We start from the raw sequence: 24,443 nt of genomic DNA on the forward strand, positions 1-24,443 counted from the left end.
TGAAACCCTATCCAGCTGGTAGGTGTTTGAGATAAGTTTAAGGAAAGAAAAAAAAAAAGAATTTGTGGTGATTTGTGTTAGTTAGGCCTGATAGTAGAAGCTACATTGACTTCTTATTTTGCATATTTTCTACTGATGTCTCTCCCTCCAATTCTTATCAAAGCTCCATCTTCCTTGAGGCTTTCTCTTGAGCGTCCGTGAGTGTTAGGATTTGTTTTTCATTCGGTAGGGTTTTTTTGGGGCCATACCTAACTGTGTTTGGTGCTTACTTCTGGCTTTATGCTCAGAGATCACTCCTGGCGAAACTCAGGAGATCATCATATGAGATACCAAAGATTGAACCAGGCTTGACCAATGCAAAGCAAACACAGTGAACTCTCTCTCCAATCCTCATAGAGGGTAGGAAGGTTGTACAAGTATTGATTTATCCCTCTGAGCATATTTTAACTCTTATAAGACCATCAGCTGCAAAGACAATGAGAGTTCTAGGCAGTTACCAACAACTACCCTGCTCCTCATTACGTGCTGTGCATTTGCTAATTATTACTGATTGAACCCCAAAGTCACAGCACAGATTCCTGTCCACATGCAACAAATCCTTGTGCCAGGGAAGACTCTCCTGCTGAATCACTCTTTTTTCACAAGACAGCCACTCTGACCCAGTCTCTGGGCAGCAAGCCAGATATTTCCTCTTTTCTGTTTAGCCAGCTGGGTTTCTGACAAGTGGAACCTTTTGGAGTTGGACTGGAAATGAGCATCAAGTTTGCAAATGGAGGGTTCCTAACAATTTCTGATACTTGAAAGGGGAAAATACCCAGATTTAACCAATATATCTATAGTTTAATAATTGGCAATAAAGCTGTCCTTTTTCTTTTGATCTTTTTTCTTTGGAGGGGAGAAACTTTGAAGCTCAGAAGACCTAGGTGTCACTCCTGGTGGAATTCAATCTGGCAGCATGGAGTCATGAGGCACTGCTAGATTGATGGTGCAGGGGGCCATCAGGCCTACCACTGGTAGTGCTCTGGGGGCCATGGAGTGGTGAGGATCGACCCATACCCTAGCACATGGAAAGTGAAAAGCAAGCTCTACAAGCCCATGAGCTATCTCCCTCTCCCTCTGTTGATCATTTTTAAAAGTCTTTTTAAAATTGATGCTAATTTTGTGTTTGTTCTTCCTGTGTTATCAATTCATAGCTGTCAACAAGCATTCCAAATAGCATTACATTGTTTATCCACAGGGTAAAACACTAAGGTTGTTAAAGTTAAATGCCATCGTTTTCAGTCACACAATTGCTGGAAAGTCACTTGCTAAAAATAAATAAATAAAGAGCAATAGCACATAGGCTAAGGCATTTGCCTTGCATGGGGCCAATCTGGGTTCGACTCCTCCGCCCCTCTTGGAGAGCCTGGCAAGCTACCAAGAGTATCTCGCCCCCACGGAAGAACCTGGCAAGATATCCGTGGAGTATTCAATATGCCAAAAACAGTAACAACAAGTCTCACAATGGAGACATTACTGCTGCCTGCTCGAGCAAATCGATGAGCAATGGGATGACAGTGATGACAGTGACTTTTACCATGGACTTTACTATCAAAAAATAACTGTACAATCTCAACAATGATATAATTTAGAAAATAAAATAAAATGTAGTATAGATCACCCTGGGCAGCATTTGTCACAGGAGAAGCAAGGAGATGAACCCTACCCAAACTATGCATCTTCAGTAAGATTTTCATTCCATAGAGACGACAGTTATCGCTAAAGGAAAATGGCTACCCCTTATATTCACTAGCATTTTTCATTAAAATTTGTAGCTGGGAATGAAAGGTCAGTTATCCTTGGTTCATGTCCACTATACAGAAGGAATATATATTTAAATGCAAATGATGCATCATTGGACATCATTTCTAAAGATGGATCTTTAACTATTTGTCTTCAGACATTTCTGCTCAGATAAAGGTCACCACATAAGAATTACCTCTATTCACTAGCAGGGAAAATGAAAGCAACCCTTATAAACCCCCAGTTCTTAGATCATGAAGGATGGGCAGGCTCTTCCACAACATAAAATAACTGAGGCCCAGGGAAGTGGTATGTCAAGGTCACACATAATAGATTAGAGTCAAGAGTCACCCATTACTGGTCAGCGCTCTTTCTTTTCAATTACATGCCCCTGTACTATTTTTCTGTTGGTACTCTAATAATTTACCACTAACTGGATGAGTTGGACTGAAACCCTTGCTCTTATACTTCTGGAAGCCACAAATCTGAAATCAAGCTGTTGGCAGAGCTACAATCCCTCCAAGACTCAGAGAAGTTCTTCATTGTCTCTTCAAACTTGAGGCTTGTAACTCCATCCCTGTCAACTCTCTCTCCGTCTACACGAGAACTTCTCTCCTCCCATATCTCTTCTCTGGGAGCCTCAGAGTTAAGACTTAGATTTGGGGCTGGAGTGATAGCACAGCGGGTAGGGCATACAGCCAACCCGGGTTCGATTCCCAGCATCCCATATGGTGCCCTGAGCACCACCAAGAGTGATATTCCTGAGTGCAGAGCCAGGAGAAACCCCTGTGCACGTGACCCAAAAAGAAAAAAAAAATCAGTCATATAATAAAATTTTTTAAAAAGACTTAGATTTAAGGAAAATCCAGAACTTTATCTCTATACAAGCTATTTAGTTACATCCACAGACCCCTTTTACAAATAAGATTATGTCTACAGGATTCAAAGTTTAGAATATAGACATTCCCTACATTTTGCCACATAAGTATTGCAGATTTCATTTCAATTTTTTTTCCAGAAAATGAGGTTCAACCATTATGTGAAATATTTTAAATTGTGCTATTATTACTTAACAATAATTTATTACTAGACTCTTTGGGAAGAACATTGGATTCATGGAATACTTGTGAATATATTGTTAAAAACATGGCAAAGATTATTGAGTGAAATGTAGGTATCGTATAAGGAGGGAGCTCCAGTCAGTCTATTATACCTCTCTCTTACCTAAAGTAATAACTAACCATCATCACAAAAATTTATAAAAAATACTTAATGCTTTGGAATGAACTATAATACCTTTTTTAATCTCTTCTTCAAAATTGCAAACATGTTTCTTTTGGGGGGTGGTAGGAGTTGGACTATCATATTTAAAGTGTGAATTTGAAAATTTGAAATTCCACTAATGAAGAAAACTTAACTAAGTTTCTTATCTACCTCTTTTAAGCCTCGGTTTCCTCCACTCTATAGTGAAAAGAGTAGTTTCTACTTCTTTGAATGTGTGTGCGAATTGGTATACAAATGTATGTAAGAGTCTAATAAGAATCAATATAACAAGTCCAATCTATTCCTTAGAAAGTAATGTACAGTTGAGGTCCACTGAGAGACACAGTTCCACCAGCCAGAAACTTTTCTGGTACTGAGGTTGACAGCAGGCTTGTTGTTGAGTGTTGAGTCATGGCAGTGCAGCCTGCTTGCAGTGGGAGAATTCTCTGGATTCTCTAAATTGTTGCTATCCCAGCCCACACCACGGACCTTCGGGTTTCAGCAGAGAAGAGATTAAGAATCCATTCTATTACCAGAAGGGAGAGAAGACAGCTCTACCACTATGGGACTAGTGCCTTCAGATCTCACCAGCCTGGGCCAACGCAACTCAGGGTTAGTGAAATTGTGGATGTTTGGGGGGTTCTGCATGGGGTGGGGTGGGGTGAGGGGAGCAGCTCCAAGCCTGGCTGGGCTGTGTAGTCCAGTACAGTACCATTTCGTTATGCAACCTCCTGAATGCAGATTTTTCTGCAGAAAAGAATAAGAATAGCAAAGCATTAAACGACTTATTTCTTAAAGATGTTTGTTTAGTTAGTCATGTTTGACCCAAGCAAAGGGCAGTGTGAAGTCCTTTACACAAAAGCAGTGGAGATTGACAGCCACACCCCAAGCACTCAGAATTTGTTATTTGTTTATTTTCTAACTTGATTTGTTTTAATGCAACTTGTTTACTCAATTACAATAAGACCAAATGCAAAGAGATTTATTATTTTTAATACCTAGACGGAGTGCAACTAGGCATTCACCTGAAATTGTGAATAAGAATTCAAAGCACTTTTTTACAGGCATCTTTCTGGCAATCGTAGCAAATGGTGAGATGAAGAGAAGAAGCATAAGGATGGAGTTTTTTCCTATTGGTTGCTTCACCCTGCGGGGGGAGTATATATAGGGGTCTAGCAATGAGCCCAGTTGCTAAGAACTCTTTGCTTAGCACATTCTGTTTTAGGTTGTACAGATATTTATTAATTTAATAACTGTGTTGGTGGCCCCGTCCTCTTTCCCTCCTAGGTAACTGGTTGGTCTGGGTCCTTCTGTTCTTTTCTGATTCATAACTTATGATTTATGACCAGTTCATTTTTTGCCCTATTCTCACAGTGGGTCACCTAGAGGCCCTGCCTCTTAGTTACCTGATTACAACTCATTTATGTTCCTGCTTGTTTCTAACTTTCCAACTACTAAAACAATACACATTGATAAGGCATTTTTTTATTAGTGAATCACCTTGAGGTACAGTTACAAAGTTATGAACTTTCATGTTTGTATTTAGTTTACATCCCTCCACCAGTGTCCATTCTCTTCCACCAATGATTGCAGTATCCTTCCCGTCACCCCCATCCCAACCCCCACTATCCCCCCCTGCCTCTGCAGCAGGGCATTCCATTTTGTTCTCTCTCCTGTTGGGTGTTGTAGTTTGCAATAGAGGTATTGAGTGGCCATTATGTTCAGTCTACAGTCTACTTTTGGTACGCAGCTTTCAACCTGAGTGTGTCCTCCCAACATTCTCTACTGGGTGTTCCCTTCTCTGTCTCTGCTGCCTTTTCCCCCAGCATGTGAGGATAAGGCATTTCTTAATTCAAAGATTATGTGAAGAGCAGAGCAAAAACTGCCAACTAACCCTTATCTATCACATACGTCCTTAGGAGAAAATAAGGTAGCAACAATTCTCTTTGTCACCCACTTCTTTCCGAATATCCCATGCATATATCCAGAGGCCCATCTGCCTGCCTATCTCTCACTTTGCCAAGCAAACTCATGTTCAGAACTCAATTCTAGTTTTGACATCTGCTCTTCCTTTTTGATCTTCTCAGGAACAGCCAAACTCTCTCTTTTTCCATTTAGTCTGGGGGGAAAGAAGAAGGGAAAATTCAAATGTATTACAATGATTGATTCTGGTGGATAATAAATTCTGAACTCTATGCATTTTTAAGAGATATGAGGGGACTCGCAAAGAGCATTTGGAATAGCAAAACTAAAATTACCAATTTGAATCCACCAAATCCTTCCCTCATGAGACTGAAATTTAAAGTTCTTCTCCAGGGGCTGGAGCAATAGCACAGCGAGTAGGGCATTTGCCTTGCACGCGGACGTCAGGTTCGATTCCCAGTATCCCATATGGTCTCCCAAGCACTTCCAGGAATAATTCCTGAGTGCAGAGCCAGGAATAACCCCTGAGCATCGCCAGGTGTGACCCAAAAAGAAAAAAAAAGAAAAAATAAATAAAAGTTCTTCTCCAGTTTACTGCCACTGTCACTGTTTTCACTTCTACATAAACCTAGTAATCTGGGGAATGCTGCTGACACAGGCCTCGGGTTCTTTACAGAATGCCCAGAAACCCAGTCGGCTGTCGAGCCTGGTTGGTACCGAGCAGATCTTTGGCACCAGCCTATAGCTCTTCATTTACTTTGTGCCGATATCTGTGCTTCCTTTGTCAAGCTCCCTGCATGGGTGCAACTGTGCTTCCTGGTATTTTTATTAACCCATATTCTCTTCTGATGAACATCCAATGCCAATGTTTGAAAAAAAGAAATTTTGAATATCAAGGCAACAAGCTCAAGCTCTGTGCAAACTAGTTGCCTGTCCGCTGTTCTGTGTGAGTCCAAACGTAGTTGCTCCCAGGTCAATGTCTGTGTCAGAAGGGACTCCAGGCAAGGGAGAAATGGATATGGGTAATTAACAGCCTTCAGTGGGCAAGGGGGTTGAATTGCCTTCTGCTGCTGTCCGTGTGTTTATTTATTTCACTGTATCACTGTTATCCCATACGGCTAATCAATTTGCTTGAGCAGGCACCAGTAACATCTCCGTTGTGAGACTTGTTGCTACTTTTTAAAAAACCAAACAACAAACAAACAGTGCTTATTTATTTTTGATCCAATAACAATTTTATCTGAGGGCTATGTATATGCAGTTCTCTAGGTCAACATGCCTACTCATTCAACAATCTATTTGAATATCTGTCAGGTTCTCTGCCAGCTGCTTTGTTTCTTTTTTTTGTATTTATTTTTTTACAACAGTATTAATGTTGGCAACCTATTCCTCCCCACCCTCTCTTTCCTTCTTCCACCTCTGATCATTTCAGGGATGTTGTCAGAATCTATTCTCATTCTTAGTTTCTTTATATTCTACTTATTAGTGAGACCATCTGGCAGTTGTCTTTCTCCCTGTGATTCATTTTGCTTAATATGACACCCTCTAATTCCACCCAAGCTGTTGCAAAGGTAGAATTTCATCTTTTCTTATAGTTGATTAGTGTTTCATTGAGTATATATACTGAAACTTCTTTATTCACTCATCTGTCATTGGGCTGTTTCCAGATTTTGATAACTGTAAATAGGATTTTAATGAACATAGGTGTGCATATATCCTTTCAAATTAAGATTTTTGTGTTTCTGGGACAGATTCCAAGATATCCAGGTGCTTAGATTTTTTGGTATATAAGACACACTATGATCTTTCAGTGAAATCATTACAGAGGGAAGAGACAAGGCGGGGTAGCGAAGCAGAGGAAAGAGAGAGACTTTGGCTATTCCTAAGCAGATCAAAAAGGAAAAGCAGATGTCAAAACTAGAATGTAGTGCTAAACATGAGTTTGCTTGGCAGACAAAGTAGAGATAGGCACGCAGATGGGAAGTACCTGAGCCAAGAGGGAAGGTGTGAGAAGTAGAACATACTTAAAGAAGGACGATCTAGCTATGGCTGTAGTACCCACAGGGGATCATGTTAGGAAGTAACAGTGGTGATGCTGGCTATGTATACTGGGTTAGTTATTGTTTTCTTTCAACAAAAAATATTTGAGCTCTTACTAATCCGTGAGGATTGAGTATAGAGCTAGGGGCTTTGGGTAAGACATGAATCTGCACAAGGCTTTTAGAAAATAAGATACTTTCCAAGAAGGAAGATGATATCAGTGGCATATTCAAGAAGAGCAATGAATAGCAATTGACCAATAGCAATGAACGGGGGACACAAAGAACACACATCACCAGCAAATGATTATTAAAATGCAATTCTTACACTGAACAATAAATGAGAGGAATGCCTTTTCCAGACCTTCATAATTGACTAAAGAAATATCTAAACAGTCTAATGGGAAAGGTATGGAAATCCCTCCAGTGCCTTCTTTCAGCAGGTTTCTGGCAGCAGATGCCTAAATACTTTTGATGTTCCACCATCACTGGGCAGAAGCATGCAGCATTTTGGAGTTGTGTCCCCACTGTGTCGATCTGGCCACTCCTTTATTTTGTGTACAGAGAGAAAGACTCGTAAAAAATGGGGTCATGGAAAAGGAACAATAGTTTTCTTAGTCTGTTTGCTAAGCTGTTTAAACACTTGCTCCCACATTTTTTTGCTGGGGAAATAAAACGTTCAACCATCAACCTTGAACAGCCAGGGCACTATTGGCTATGTCCCCGCCCTCCTGCCCACTTCTGTGGTGAGGTATACATTTTTCCCAGACTCTTTGTGCTTGAGAGCTTTCTCCTCGCAGCCTTTTGAGTTAGAGCAAATCAAGTTCTGTTTGTGTCGACATTTCTAGGAGAGCTCTTCTGCTTTGGATCAGTCCACCCTGGAATTAGTAAGGTGCGGATGGGGTCAAAAAAATAGGATAGTGGGTCAGACACTTACCTTGCACGTGACTCACCCAGGTTGGATCCCCAGCACTGCATATAGTCCCCGTAAGCCCCACCATTTGTGATCCCTGAGCACAGAGACAGGAGTAAGCTTTGAGCATAGCTCGGTATGGCAAAATAACAACAACATCATTAACAATAGTAATAATATAGCTAAGAAAGGATCAAGAGTGTGGGGCAGCTTCCAGATCCTTGGTAAGATAGCAGACCTTCTTGGGGCAAGAAGTTCTAGTAGTCACCCCCCTCCCCAAGATTACCATGGGTGTGAGTGCAGACCCTATGCGCAGCCCCACATTGACCTCTCTCCTTCCTGTCTCTTGAGTGCAGGTTCTACGAACACCGACGAAGCTCTGTGGTGCTCAATCTCCCTGGACTTGAGGTGTTCCCGGGGGACCTTCTAGTGTCAGACGGAGCTGCCAATTACCTGTGCCACCCGCTGCTGCTGCTGAATTCAGGTCTTGCTTGTTCAGCATGCATTCCTTACGTGTCTGTTCTGGGACAGAGGTGTACTAAGCAGAGGGCAGTCTTGAAATATGTCATAGTGAGAAGAACACATGTGCTGACCAGTGAGAACAAGGGTCTCCCCGTGCAGGATAGGCATCAGCCATGGATGACTGGGACCCAGTGGACGTCAGTCTTGGCCTTGGGCATCCTACTTACAGAGACAGAGAAGGATCCTCTTGTCAAATAAGATGCTCGAGGTCCACGGCCTAGGACTGACACATCAATGGCAATCAGCAAGCTGGAGCAGACGGACCTCTCTGGGCAGGGGGCAGCACCCCAACTAAGGCTGACAAACAGCCTTCATTGCAACCCCGGAGGAGAGCTGTACTCAGATGCTCCCCTTCAGAAGCTGCAGGCAGCAGACCTAAGTCCTGACAAGAGCAGACTCATGCCTGATAGGACACGGAAACTTAGGAGTGAATCTGCCCCTCCAACTCAGTTGCAAAAGCATAAAGAGGCACTGTGGCCTGTTCCCCACAATTCTCATGGGAGGTTGATCAAAATTTATGGGAGCTAAAGTAAGACTTTTTATCCATCTTGGAATTTGGAAACGTTTTGTTCTTAGCAGAGCCTTTTTTCTTTACATATGAATTATTTTTATGAAGTTATTTATTTAGATTACATATGTGTGTAAACACATTGTTTTAATAGACCACAATAAACATATTTTAATGTTCTTTGTGATCAGAAGAAATAGAACATTTGGTGCATCTTATAAATGCATTTATTTTGAACAATGAAGATGTTTTTATGAAGAGAACATTTTCAGCATCCAAAAATAATCAGAGAACAATGATTCAAACTTCAGAAGGGATTTGTATTCTTAGCACAGTCTAAAGAGAATGTTTATTTAAAAGTGTAGATTTAGTGTATATTATAGACTGCACCAAAATTTTAATTTTGAAGCATAAGATTAAACGTCAGTTCTGTCTTAATATTAATGAAGAGGAAAAGAAAATCATTAAAGGAAGGAAATAATTTTAACTACTAGGCAAAAATGGAATAAAATTTAATTTAAATATGCTTAATTCAAAATAAGATAGAAAAATCTAAAAGGGAAAAGGGAAGTACAAATAGAAAAAATAGTACATTACAGACATAAGCTTAAACAAAACAATCAATAAATTAAGTGTAAGTTGTCTGAAGATTGCAAAATAATTCTTACTTGGGTGATAGGAATGGAAACTCAAGGGTCAAGGACATATTCTTTGTACAAACAAGACCCTGAATTCGGTCCTTGGCACTGCAGGGGCCAAGCACTGGTGGACTCCAGTACCACGGGGTCCAAGCATCACCATATCCTTGGACCTTACATTAAACTACTGGTCCCATTTGCTGGGGATGTTCTCCAGCTTCCCTGAGCACTACTTAAGACCTCTCCTTCACCCAAGGAACCCTTACTCGGAAATCTAATACATAAGACAGATTCATACAAATTTACCAAGCCTGAAAATAGAGTCAGTCTCTAATACTCACCTCCAACTATCATCAGGAGCCCAAGACTTCTGGCATCCGCTATGGAGGGCTGCCAAGTTCATTGCTCATTCACCTGTGTGCAGAGTGAGGCCCAGGAGAGAAGCATGAGCTGACCACGGAGTCACTAGGCTGGTGTCAGGAATTTAGGACCTGACTTTGCCTTTTCCTAGCTCTTACCAGCCACCCACTATGTATGGAATGCAGAGTCGGGTGAACAAAGTGTACCTAACATGTCTATTACTCTTCACTCCAAAGATTTCTTTCACATCAACTACTTTAAGTGATCCAGCATCCCAAATGATAATTTTATTTCATATTATATAATAACTCAAGGATACCAAATGGTAAACCAGAGGGGGGTATCTGTACTGTCTGCTCAAATACAGATTTCTAAGAACTAGAGTTGGTGCCAAATACAGCCTAGCCTTAATAGAATTGAGTACAATGCTTTATGATACTTTATAAGGGTTCTGAACTGGTTAACACACAGAAGAATTTTCCAAAGGTGAGCCTTAGATGAGAGGCTTTGCTATCTCCTGGTAAATTCAGAAATACAGATGTTGGGGTTCCTTCTGAACTAGAAACAGAGGGCGGGTCGAGAAATACATTTTTATAGCAAGTCCTTTCGGTGACTTTGAAGCCAGCTAAAGTTTGAGGTCCACTATGCTAAGGAAACAACATCATCATTGCTGCATACTTCTGCATGAGCATTCTTCAACCTGGTCTGCAGTCCCACGGGTGCAGAGAGATTGAAGACCACTTGTCTACAGCATAGTTACATAGTTACATAGTTACAGTTGTCAGTTCCTGCACCAGTGTGCAGGACAGATGCTTGTATGCATGTATAAAAAGTTTGGAGAATACTGCCCTAGATCAGATTAACTGTTCTGTGCTAACTTACATGTTTAGCGTAGGGCAGATATAACAGAAGGAATAGATACAGTGCACTTCAGAGTATCCCTCTGCACCCTCTTCTCAAAGAGCTTTGGACAGTTTTCTCACGCACCCAGACCATGGGCTCAAGCTTCATTGTGCTTGTGAGTCACTTAAAAATTGCTTGGGGCTGGAGTGATAGCACAGCGGGTAGGGCATTTGCCTTGCACGTGGCTGACCCGGGTTCGATTCCCAGCATCCCATATGGTTCCCCTGAGCACCTCCAGGAGTAATTCCTGAGTGCAAAGCCAGGAGTAACCCCTGTGTATTGCCAGGTGTGACCCAAAAAGCAAAAAAATAAAACAAAACAAAAAAGCAAAAATATTGTTGCTAGAGACTTTGATTTAGCAAAACCTGATGTTTATGATAATAATAAAAGATGGTGCCTTTCATAAAGTCACATGTAAATCTTCTGAATATTTGGATAGCTTTCCCATGTCCCTAAATTTTTTCCTGAACTTAGAAAAATCAAAGAAAATAAATGTGCTAAGACCAGAGACCTCAATTATCGAAGTTTAAATTAGACATGATAATTAACACCAAACATTTCCTTAATGGAGATTTCACTTAACCTCCTCCTTTCAAAAGGTCAATAAGGGTGTCAGAATGAATGAGATAGATATCTTCCAGAATTATAGTTATAGCTCCTTCTTTCTAGTAAGTGCTGCACACGTAATTTCCTCAAATTGGTTGAAATTTCAATACTCTGAAATTTCCTGAGTTTCCTCATGGCATTATAGAAAGGTGAAAGAACTATTGGGCAGTGTTGAGTCATAATAATACCTTTCTAAAGATGGCTGGAGGAACCAGTTGGAATGGGAGATGCATGCCGAAAGTAGATAATGGACCAAACATGATGACTTCTCAGTGTCTGTGTTGCAAGCTATAATGCCCAAAAGTAGAGAGAGAGTATGGGGAATATTGTCTGCCATGAAGGCAGGGGGAGGGTGGGAAAGAGGGGGTATACCCGAGATATTGGTGGTGGGGAATGTGCACTGGTGGAGGGATGGGTGTTTGATCATTGTGAGATTGTAACCCAAACATGAAAGCTTGTAACTATCTCACGATGACTTAATAAAATTAAAAAAAATAAAAAAATAATACCTTTTTAAAACCTAAGAAGTGATGTGAAATTTTTACTTAATAGCTTTACTAACTAATGCAAGTGATAAATGTCAAGATACAAGATCTAATCTCTTTACTTTCTGATGATCAAAAGTATATGTTATTGAATGATCATTTCCTCCTCACCAAAGCAACACGACGAACTACTTGGAAACTGACCAGTAGCAATAATAAACTCTCAACATAAAAATTAGTGACATATTAATGTTTTCCTTTTTCAGGGGTCTGCGTTGTTCTGTTTTGTTCTGTTTTCAAATAAAAATATTGATCTTCACCCCAGGAGTGCTTGGGAGCCATCAGAGCTATAGCCGACAGAGCTCATTGTACGGGACAGAGCTCAGGGTATAATGCATGTAAGATGCGCACTCTAGTCTTTTGAGATATAGCCCCAGTCTATTGGGTTAATGCAACTCCAAATCTTAGTGTTCATCAGGATATTCAAATTGCTTCTGCCAGAAAGTTTTCTAGTGTAGGTTATAAAAATAAAGTTCTCTCAGTGCCCAAGCCCAGTGATTTGCTGTCTTAAAAGAATGATCCAATTCCTTTTATAAATTTTAATAGATTCTTCTGCAAGTAAAAGAGAAAAGGAAGTTACATAATACTTGAGTGGAAGGGGGAAAGCAATGCAGCTCACAACCAGTTACAAATTGTCATAACCAGTCACAGAAAGTTAAAGCTGTTCAGACACTAGAACAAGTTACAACCAGGCAGAAACAGTTGTAAATTTGGTAAGAACCTATTAAAGCCTTTCAGAACTAGTCAGAATCTGCCTTCACTCATCTGAATTGGATCAAACCAGCCTAAACTGGTTACAACCAATTTGAGTCAATCAAGACAAGCTTCAGCCAATCAAGACCACTTGGAACAGGTCTCCACTAATCTATACCATTCTGTGCCAACCTGTGCCAGTTTGTGAAAGCCTTACCAACTGATGCCTATGTCTTGACAACTTGTTCTAGCCTTCCTAACCTGAGTAAGGTGATACCAAACTATGATGGTTGGTGGACTTGCCTGTCTGTATCTGATGATGCCAGTCTGTAGTGACATGAACCAAACCATGACAAACTATGTCAGATGATACAAGTCCATAACAGTCTTTGTCATGTGGTGCCAGTTAGTGATAGCTTGTGCCATTCTGTGCCAACATGTGCAAGGTAAGGATAATCTCTGCAAAACTGTGCTAGTGTTGTCAGTTGGTGACATCTTACCAACCAGTGCTAGTAAGTGCCAGCTTCTGTCATTCTGTGGGAACCTCTACTAGAAGATACTAATCTGTGACAAACAGTGTAACTATGTACCAATGCATTTCAAGATGTATTTCAAGTCCATGTTAACCGGTGCTAGGTAGTACCAGTACATGATTACTTGTGCCCATCTATAACAGCTTGTTAGGCTGTGTCAACTTAAGTCATGTTGTGTCCATTTGTGCATTCTGAGCCAGGTGGTGAAAACTTGTGGCAATCTATGCCAGGTAGTTCTGGCTTGAGAGCCCATGCCAACCTTTACAAGTTTATGCCAGGTAGAATAATCTGTAAGTCCATGGCAATCCATGCAAGGCAGTTCCAGCCTGTGCCAGTTGATGGTATTTTTTTCCTAATCAAAGACCCCGTGAATATATTCTTTCCTAAGAAAATATATTTTCTTAGGAAAAGAAAAGTTCAGGAGCAGGAGGGAAATCTTGGTTCTCTGGATGGGCACAAGGACATCATGGGGAATTGGGAGAGGGAGACAAGAGGACCAGACCGGGCAAGAATGCCCTGCTGGCCTTGAGGAAGGAGAAGGGTGGTGAGGCCACAAGCCAAGAAATGCAGGCTGCTTTCAATGAACAGGGAAAGGCAAGGGAACGGGCATTACCATGGAGTCCTGAGAAGTAGCACAATCCTACGAATGCTTTGCTCCTGGGCCAGGTCTTAGAGAACAGACGTATGCAGTTGAAGGTCATCAGCTGGACTGCAATACGCTCCAGCTCCTGGAGTCCAGAAGGAGAGATTGAGGATGGGGCCCATTCGAAGGTTCACATGGTCAAATGTGCCAACTTGTGCTAATATATGCCCTTGCTGCCAACATGTGGTGGTGCTATCTTTCCCACTTGTCCAATCTAGCCCTGAAAATACCAACTGTGCCAGAATGTGCCAGTCCATGCAAACTTATGCCAGTCTGTGCCAGTGTGTACCAACCCATGTCCATATTCCCAGTCAGTGACAAATTGTGCCAGCATTTCTAGTCTATGCCAACTTGTATCAGTGCCAGCAATTTCCAGTTGTGCCAGTGTATGTCAGTCTCTGCCCATCCATGAAACTTGTGCCAGTCAGTGCCAACTTGTGCTAGTATTTGTCAGTATCTGGTGATACTCTCCTGTACTAGCCAATGGCAACTTGTGACGTGTAGCACCAGTTTGTGCCATCTCTGTTAATGTCAGGCTGTGCCAGTTTGTGCCAACTATGCCAGTTCATACCAGTATATGTCAGTTTGTACATTTCAACTTGTGCCATACGTTGCCAGTATGTGTCATGTTATGCCACCATGTGCTCAGCAGTGTCATTCTATGCCAACCTGTTTTATCGCATGCCAGTACATGCCAACTTATGCCAGTATTGCCATCATTTGTCAAGCTGTTCTAGCCTTGCTAGTCTAAGCCAATATGTGCCAGCTCATTCAGTACATGTTAATCTATATATGCCAACTTGAGTCATGTGGTGCCAGACTGAGATGCTAACTATGCTAACAAGTGCCATTTCATTCCAACTGGTGCTATACTGTACCAGTCTGTGCAGGTTTGTGCCATACCATGCCATTTTGTACCAGTATTGCCAACTTCTGCCAGGTGTTGCCAAACTGTGCCATCCCAGTTTATTAGCTCCTGACAGCTCATGCCACCATTTTCTTATGTGTGCCAGGTGACATCAATCAGTGTTAGTCCATACCAACCTGTGCCAGTTTGTTCCAGTCCATGTAGACTCAACTTGTTCCATCTGTGCCAGCTTTTACTATTCTGTATTAACATCTTGCAGCTTTGACATGTGGTACCAACTTGCATGATGTGGTGCTAGCATATACCAGTTCATGCCAGCCTGATCCAGGTCATGTCAGGTGTTGCCAATCTTGTCTAGGTGTGCCAATCTGTGCCTGGATATGCCAGTATGTGTCAACACGTGCCAGGCTGTATCAGCATGTGTAAAACTATGTCAACCTGTACTAGCTAATGCCAGATAATGCCAACCTGTGCTAGTCCATATCAACCTTGCCATTGTTTCCAGTCCATGTCTACCTTTACCAGGTTTTGCAAGTCTCTGCCAAATTGTGCCAGTTATACCCAGCCTTTCCAGAAAGTTCCAATCCATGCCACGCAGTGCCAACCTGTACTACCTTATACCAGTTTATATCAGTCATTCGAACCTGCTTCATGCAATGTATTTCTGTGTCAACTTGTGCCAACTTGTGCCTGTTCCTGTCAACCTGTGTCAGGTCATGCAAAACAGACTGTGCCTGTTCATGCCAGGTGTTGCCAGATCATGTTGCTGTCATGATGGTATAGCACAGTCCATGCCAGTCAGTCTGTGCCAGCAACATGCTCTGCTTACAACATGTTTCATCTGCATAGATATGAATATTCATCCTGTGCTTTCTCAGAAGGAGAATTAGTGGAATAAGTTCTGTTTAGTTCATTTGAAGGTTTTGTATAGTGTTGCAATGAGTAACTGCCATTGGTTACTCAAAGCACTAACATATATTTTCTTTCCTTACACCCACCAGAATCCAAGAAGTCAAGATGGCCTTTCTCCAGGAAAGATGTGGTAAGTGCTGCACACTGTCATTTTTGTTTTAATTAATCCTCCTGTAGCTAAGGAAGAAACGGATGGTGAGCCCGCCATCTTTGGTGAGCCTCTACTTGATCTTTGCACAATAGCAGATTGTACTTGGACTTTAAGTGATATCGACACATCTGTTGTAGTAGCTACAGAACATGCCAAATGACACTATTTTGTGCCTCAAATCTGTGCTGATTGATGGTGGTTAATAAACACTGCAAATAACAATAACAGCAATCCTAATATTATGATTCTTTACATTCAACTCCAAATTTAGAATTTGATCCAGCTTAAGAAACAGGTTACTTGAAATAAACTTGCACCAACCTGGTGTCTCCATTTTGTCAGCAGCTGCTCTGACCCTTTTCTATTGCTTCTTGGATCTTGTTCCAATCTCATAGCTGAAGTAAAAGCCACCAGGCTCCAGTCACAGCTGTTCTGTTTGCTGCTTCAGTATGTGGTCAAGTCAATTCTCCACCTCAGCCTCAGGTTCTTCTCTGGAAAAGGGCTGAGTGGACTTCACAGAGCAATTGTGACAACTAAATCAATAGATATGTAGGGTTCATCCCAGAGTTGAGCACGTTATTAAGGTTCAATCAATAAGGCTCTCATATTGGTGGCAGTTTTAATTTGGGTTGAGAGAAATGACTTATTTTCGTGACCAACTACATGAGTGATTTTTATACTGTCTTTTCAAGCATAAAATGTGTGTCTCTGTCCCTTAGGTGTCTAAAACAAAATAGCACAGACTTGGTGCTTAAATATCAAAAAGTTATTTCTCAGAGTCTTGGAGCCTTGGCCTGGGTGCCGGCGCTTGCAAGGTTCTGCTACGGGCACCTTTCACCTTCCACTGTTCTTCCCACAGTGCAGATCTGACCTGTCTTCCCCTTCTTATAAAGGCACTAAGCCCACCAACCCTCCGCTAACCTCCGCCGCCCACTCCCATAGATCCCATTTCTGCTTTCTTGCATGGAAGGAGAGCAGGTTTGGGGAGGAGAAATTCAACTCGTGGATTTGGGCAGGAGAAGTTCATTCACAAGGACACACAATCTACACATAAACCTCAGATTTGTAAAGTGTTAGTCAAGACAGACACCAATGTCACCAGGGATGTTGCTCATTAGTCATTCTTATGTGGCGCCTCTTTGAGGTATATGAATCTATGGTTTTCTTGGCAGATTTGAGAATATTAATGGAGCAGCCTTTCCTGGGCTCCCTCCCTATTTATATTTTTTAACTTTTTAAAAATATTTTAATATTTTTGATATTGTTAACATTGATATAATTTACATATGTGTGACACTAGTTTGGGGCATGCAACATGGTATTTGAATGTATAACTACACATTATGTAAGTGCAATTAAAACATGATCATAATGATGAATGCTTCTCAAAGTCCCTCCCTATTTAAGTGGAAACAATTCAATTCCAGTCAGGTCTGGGGTCCCAGGAGAAGGGGCTGCTCCTACCAATGCCTTTGAGGATGCTTCCAAGCAAGGAAAATCTACAAAGCACCAGGGAAATGAACAGTGCTTTAGAAAGGAAGGACTCGCTAAGGAAGGGCTACTCCTACTTGTGAGCCATGTGTGTTCCCTGCCTGTGAGAAGCAACTTGTGTGTAGGGTACTGGCATGTTCCAAGAAACCTAAGAAACCCAATTCACTATCAAGAAGATATCATTGACATGGAAATTGGACAATTAAAATGCTTTAAATGGCTTGCCCAATATTGGAGGTGGGTCACCAGGGGTAGAGATAGATTCAAAGACAGAATGATTCATGGAATGACCAAATGTTCTCAGTAACACAGAAAAAAAATCTGTTCCTACAATCTCACTTATGCAAGGATATCTCTGTCATCCTGAAATCAGTATATCTACTTGCTTCTTTTTGTCTTTACTTATCATGTAATTCCTATCTATGTAAATAATAGTTCATAAAAATAAAACACACATTATAATATATTTTCCCAATCAGTAATAGTTCTTCCTACTTTTTAAACCTTTCTTCTTTCTCATTTTTCTTCCCAACTACAAATGACAATGTCGGAAATCAAAGCAAGTAGTTGGATTGTAGAGAAGGGTAGAGGAGGTAATGATTGGCTTCGAATGGTTCAATTCTGATACCACATATGGTCCCCTGAGCACTGCAGGGGTCACTTCTGAGCTCAGAGCCAGGAATGGGCAAAATGAGCACAACCTAGTATGGTCCAAAACCAGAAAGAATCAAATACACACTGTTTACCGTGCACCAAGCATGATTTCTGCTTAATGTGTGCATTCCTGTCTCTCGATATAGCTTGCATATATGAAGTTCTCACAACCACTCAACAAAGTGAGTACCATCACCATTTCCATTTTGCAAATGGGGAAAATGAATTTTAGCAAGGTGACGTCAGTCACAGGCGACACAGCTGCTAAGTGAAAGAGTGCAACTGTACCCCCAGAAGCTCCAGGCAGGCTGGCTCTGTGTCTGTGTGAGCCCAGCTTTGTGCCGCTCCACCAGCTACAGGGATCCAGAACTGAACCCAAAGCCTCCTTCCCTCTTTCCTCAGAGTCTTGAAGAACGTGCCTATCCCCACAGGTCCAATCCATCTCTTTGTCAGACGCTCCAAAATGGATCTATTCACAGTCACATCTGGACCTTTCACACTGGTCACCAGCGCTTCTGCAATTTTCCCTCCTACCTGCCCCTTGGTTATGAAATTTGAGCTTTTAAAATAAAGCTTGATTTTTTTTTCTTCCTCCTCCTTATTCTCTCAAACACCCTTCTGGTGCCTCTTGTTGCCTCTCTGAGTCACTGTGACCAGGTTGGAAGCACCTGGACGCTAAATATGTCAGTTACTGGAAACAGTTTATGTGACCTCTGAGAGGACAGCCCCTCCCTCAGGTTAGCCAGATCCCCAGAGAGCGCCATGGGGGCCTTTCAAGACAGTCTGGTGGCTCAGAGATGGCAGGTGGCTCAGAGACAGAGCAGTTGTCTCGCATGGGAGAGGCCTGGGCTCCATCTCCAGCATCGAGAGGAAACAAACACACTAAAGACAGGTGCCCCTTTCCCACAGCTCCATGCTGTCAGCATCTTTATTCCTCCACTGGCTGCTGCTTTTTGTAAACATGCAGTTGCCATGGTTTCACACTCCTACAAAAGGCATGTTTCCCAGTTGCTGTCAGAGATCCAAGATCCCTTTGCTACTAAGGAAGCTGAAGAGTCTTGACTCTCCCCGGGCCGGGCCTCCAGGGCTCTTAATGAGCTTCTCTCACACAGGCAGGGACTGTCCACCCTGCAGCCCTCCCCGGCCTACTCTTGCTCCTAACAGAACATATACTAACTTCTACCCAAATCTTTGATCTGTGCCCAGCCTCAGAGACCGGGAGACAATCCACTGTAGCACCGTAGCACTGTTGTCTCATTGTTCATGGATTTGCTCGTGCGGGCACCAGTAACGTTCCCATTGTGAGACTTGCTGTTACTGTTTTTGGCATATCGAATACGCCACAGGTAGCTTGCCAGGCTCTGCCATGTGGGCAGGATGCTCTCAGTCCCGGAGGCATTAAATGAAAAAATTAAATGTGTCCAGGTTGACTATAGAAAGCCTAACACGTTGTTATTTAATAGCTTCTTCCTGGCTTAGTGGGTCAAATGAACTCTTTAAGTGGGTAATTTATGCTATTGTAATAGAACAATGTGTAAAAACGAAAAAGAGAAAGGTCACACATATTAAGCTTAAAAAGCAAATTACAAAAGAATATGTAAATATGACTCCATTAAAAATTAATGACCTGTATAGCGACATATTTGAAGTTAGAAAACTAAATGCTCAAAACTCTAGAAGAAACTTTGGATTTTTTGGGACTGGAATGATATAGCACAGCGGGTAGGGCATTTGCCTTGCACGCGGCCAACCCAGGTTCGAATCCCAGCATCCCATATGGTCCTCTGAGCATCGCCAGGAGTAATTCCTGAGTGCACGAGCCAGGAGTGACCCCTGTGCATTGCCGGGTGTGACCCAAAAAGCAAAAAAAAAAAAGAAAAGAAACTTTGGATTTTTTTAAAGGAAAAATTAATTACAAATGTAATCAGAAAATGGCAGTGGTTATCTGAACTATGGAAATAATCAATAATGGATGTTCTTTGTGTTGTTTTTTTTCTTTTTGAAACTTTCTACAATAGCTATATTACCTTTGTCATCAGCAGGTTTTGGGGGGTTAGAGACACTCAGAGGTGCTCAGAAACTGCTACTGATTCTATGCTCAGGATCACTCCTAGAAGTATTCAGAGAAACATATGCAGTGACAGAAATTGAACCAGGTTCTCTGTATTCAGGGCAAGCACCTTAACCCCTATTCTGTTTCTCTAGCCCTATTATCTAATTTTTAAAACTAATATGACTGAAAATTAAAAATTATTCCAAAATAAAATTATTTCTGTAACAAAATTATTACAGAAACAAGTAGGTGCTTCCTATCTAAGTGGTCTAGGGTCTCTAGCATATTCTGGGCGTGCTTTTGCCTTTTTGTTTTGTGTTTCCAAGGAGATGTTCGCAACCCAGATCTCCACGTTCAAAGCTTATGCACTAGCCCTTTGAACCATCACCCAGCCCCAATCATGGTTCCTGGTGCTCTTTAGCAGAGATTTAGTGTGTCCAACAGTTTTGTTATACTTGGATTTATTTAGTCATTTGTGAAATGATAGGCTGAACTTTTATATGGATCACACCTTCTGGTGCTGGGATGGAGCGATAGCACAGCGGTTAGGCGTTCGCTTTTGATTCGGCCGACCTGAGTTCGATTCCTCTGCCCCTCTCGGAGAGCCCGGCAAGCTACCGAGAGTATGGAGCTTGCACAGCAGAGCCTGGCAAGCTACCCGTGCGTATTGGGTATGCCAAAAACAGTAACAATAAGTCTCACAATGAGAGACGTTACTGGTACCGCTTGAACAAATCGATGAGCAACGGGATGACAGTGACAGTGACAGTGACCTTCTGGTGCTAAAATAAAAAAATAAACAAATCCAGTTTCAATATTAGGAAAAAGTCAGAAGGATGAAGGATGTTCTAGAGGTTATTTACACCTGACTGATAGTCCATGCATGACCATTCCATATATGTTATATATAATATAATATAAAATATTATGTTATATATAATATGTGTATTTAATTAGTTAAGCAAGAGCTTTGAATATGACGTTCTCACCAGCATCTCTCTTTTAGGTCTGCTATTTCTGTGAGCCTATGGGTCAGACTTTGGCTCAAAAATGACTTTCAGCTATTATTTTCCACTGTAGTCTGGTCTCATACTGGAACAAACAAAAGATGTTGGGGAAGTCATATCTTTAAAGAATTCAAATTTTGCAAACCTGTTTCTCACGTTCTCGGAGCAGGGGAAAGACAAGCACAAGCACCTAGCTGATCTGGAAACCTGCCTCTCCTCCTTGAAGATCACAGACTTCAGGAGCTTTGAATTCTTTGGCCTGAAGGTATCTAGATATTTATTTGTTATGACCCAGTTTCTTTGTTTTGAGGACTTTGGTCTAGGCTAGGCTTTGTTCTTACCGTTTTTAGTTGTACAACTAGTACCTCATTCCTGGTAACAAAAAAGTATAGAAAATGGAGCTAGGGTTAAGTGGAATGATCTGTACTCTCTGAGAATTCTGAATGAAACCTGGGAAAGTCAAAACATACAAAATTAAAGGGTCAATGAGCACTTTGTAGACCATGAGGCCCTCTATTAATATTAATGGTTAAAACTACTATTCCCTTTGTCAGACATCAGTTTTGTCTTTGAAAATTAAGTTGCTCTGATAAGATGACATGCAATTTCTCTTTAAGGCCAAAAGTATTATTTTATTATTCCTTGGTTATTCATTTCAGTAAGCTTTGCTCTTGGAAATGGAATCAAACTTTCCAGTTCTTAGTTTAGGATTTTCTGAGATTTCACTTTGTTTTTGTGATAAGAAGAAAAGGACTTAAGAATAATGTTCTCAAGCATCATTCAAAACAAGATCAAATTTTAATTTCTTTTCACTTAAATTAGAAATGACATATACCTGGTATTCCAAGCTTCACACCGGGAAGAATTGGCATCCCAATGCTTTGCAGAGGACCAGGGTTGTGACTCAGTGGTATAGACAAAACAAAACAAAACAAAAAAATAAACCTGACCAAAGCCAGGTGGAGGGGTGCTATGGTTTGGACAGTTCGGGGAGATGATACCAGGCTGTTGGAGCTCTGGAGTAGTAAGGGATATTTAGGGAAACTGTCTGTTCCTTCTGTACTGCAAGGCAAAGGAAATGTTGAGTAGGTCACCCACTTCAGAGGAAATGTTTTGTTCTCTCTTTTCTCCCATATACAGGATAAGTCCTGGAATGAAGTCATGGAAACCCACGGAAAACCTCCTACTGATCAACTAGACTTAAGAAAGCAGCAAGAGGCCATGTGGGAACTTTTTACCAGTGAATGCACTTATTTCTTGGACCATTTATTAGTGATGAAGATGGTAATGCTTTTTTACTTTAGTAGCAGATGAAAAATAGTACTTCGGTCCTTGGACACTTATTTTTCTCCTCTGTGCTACCAATTATGAGACTCTCCTCTTTTAGAATACATAAGAAAAGTGTGATAATTGCTTCCTCATTTTTGTAAACCACTCTGTTGTTTCTCAGAAGTTTTTTTTTAGACTGCCATACAGGCAGGCTGAGGTGGGTGTGGTTTATGGGGGTTGGAGGGAAACTGGAGACTTTGGTGCTGGGAAATGACACTGGTAGAGGCATGGGTGTCAGAACATTGTATGACTTAAACCTAATCATGAGTAGCTTTGTAATGCTCTGCCTCGTGGTGATTCAATAAAATAAAAAATTAATATTAAAAAGTGGATAAAAACAAAGGAAGAAAACATAGACTCTTGGGTTTAAATAAGATCTCAGTAAACAAGTCCAGCTCCCCCTCTGATGTCTGCCTCTCTTCTGAGTTATCTTTACCCTTGTTTTCACACTTCTTAAGTTAGAGAACACTCAACTTTCCTCGCAGCAGAGTTTTCCTCTTTAACCAGTCCTTTAGAGCCCTTGCTTCTTTCTGCATGGACACTAGCAAGACAATGCTTTGTACCAGCTACAGGACCAGAGCCACCAATTTATGTAGTAATCACTTCAATATGTGGGGGTGGATTGCACTGTGTGCGCTTGATCTCAGCCATGTTAATGGTGCTTCTGAGCTTGGGCAGACCTGAAGTCATGCTTTGGGGAGTCTCTGAGCAGAGAATTCCTCATGGAAGAATCAAAAAGAAAAGATGGGAATGCAATCACCTCCTTCCAAGACCATAGGGGTGGATGGGGCACCTGCTTCCAAGACTACCACTGCCCATAAAGACTTTTAATCCTGCTTAATCACTTATAACTCAAATTCAAATCCTGGATCTGCTTCTAACTTAGCACCTTAGGAAATTTTGATCCTTCATTTTCTAAATCAACACTGAGCAATGATCCTGTAAAGGTCCAGAGAGCAACTACTTTCAATTTTACGGTCCATGGGGTCCTTTTTGCAACCACTCAACTCTTGCATTGTAGAACAAAAGAAGTTATAACTAACTGGTGAAATATTATTCCCAGCTATGTTTTCATACATGAAATTTATAAAGTGGGCAGTGAGTTTAATTTATCTCACAAGCTGTCATTTGGCAATTTCTACCCTCAGCTATAAAAAAATAATAATTCATCTCTGGATACCTCATAAAATCTGATCATCCTGATGAGCAGATTTGAAACCTATCAAGTGCAATACAAATGCCACACTGTTTTCTCTCAGTAACATTTACTGTCAGTAACTATCCCATAGTTCAAAACCAAGGGTAAAATGTCTTTCTGTCAATCCTATCTTCCTTTGCATTAGTTTCATTCTTTAAAAAAAATTAATCACCATAAGATACACAGTTACAAAGTTGTTCATGATTGGGTTTCAGTCATACAATGTTCCAACACCCAGCCCTTCACCAGAGTACATTTCCCTCTACCAGTTCTTAGCATTAGTTTCATTCTTTGTCTGGTTCCTTTTGTACCACAAAATGGCTGGTATCATTGAGCCCAGAGTGAGTTGGGTGAGGGCATGAAAAGAGGGAGAAAGTAAGGAAAAGAGAGTGAGAGGGAGAGAGAGAGAGAGAGAGAGAGAGAGAGAGATCAGAGCTCATAGCAAAAGTCTTGAATCTCACTGTCACTGTCACTGTCATCCTGTTGCTCACAGATTTGTTTGAGCAGGCACCAGTAACATCTCCATTGTGAGACTTGTCGTTACTGTTTTTGGCATATTGAATACACCCCAGGTAGCTTGCCTGGCTTTCCGAGAGGGGCAGAGGAATTGAACCTGGGTCGGCCGTGTGCAAAGCAAATGCCCTACCCTCTGTACTATCACTCCAGCTCCTTGAATCTCATTTTTATTAAAATAGCTTAAGTCATATGTCCATTCCTAAACAAAGAAATATGCTGAATGAGTTAAAACAATCAAGAATACTCCAAGTTGTAATGATAACTTGCTACATGGCACATTAAGCTACTGAGGTGAACACTAAGATGTTTGAAGAGGAGAGCATTAAAACTTATTGATGAACATTAGACTTTTACTTCAGAATAATAAATCTCCGAATTACGTGGTCTTTATTT

General features: G+C 41.3%; 1 protein-coding gene across 1 annotated transcript in view; it reads left to right on the plus strand.

The window, feature by feature from the left end:
- PLEKHG7 (pleckstrin homology and RhoGEF domain containing G7) overlaps positions 1–24,443 on the plus strand; it is a 135,423-nt gene that overhangs the window by 82,350 nt on the left and 28,630 nt on the right. Inside the window, exons 6-9 of the mRNA XM_055118426.1 lie at positions 8,277–8,404; positions 15,741–15,781; positions 21,177–21,272; positions 22,148–22,291. Of these exons, the coding sequence (XP_054974401.1) occupies positions 8,277–8,404; positions 15,741–15,781; positions 21,177–21,272; positions 22,148–22,291 (409 nt within the window). The remainder of the gene's footprint in view (positions 1–8,276; positions 8,405–15,740; positions 15,782–21,176; positions 21,273–22,147; positions 22,292–24,443) is intronic.

The sequence above is a fragment of the Sorex araneus genome, chromosome 10 (assembly GCF_027595985.1).
Source record: "Sorex araneus isolate mSorAra2 chromosome 10, mSorAra2.pri, whole genome shotgun sequence".
Taxonomy (NCBI): Eukaryota; Metazoa; Chordata; class Mammalia; order Eulipotyphla; family Soricidae; genus Sorex; species Sorex araneus.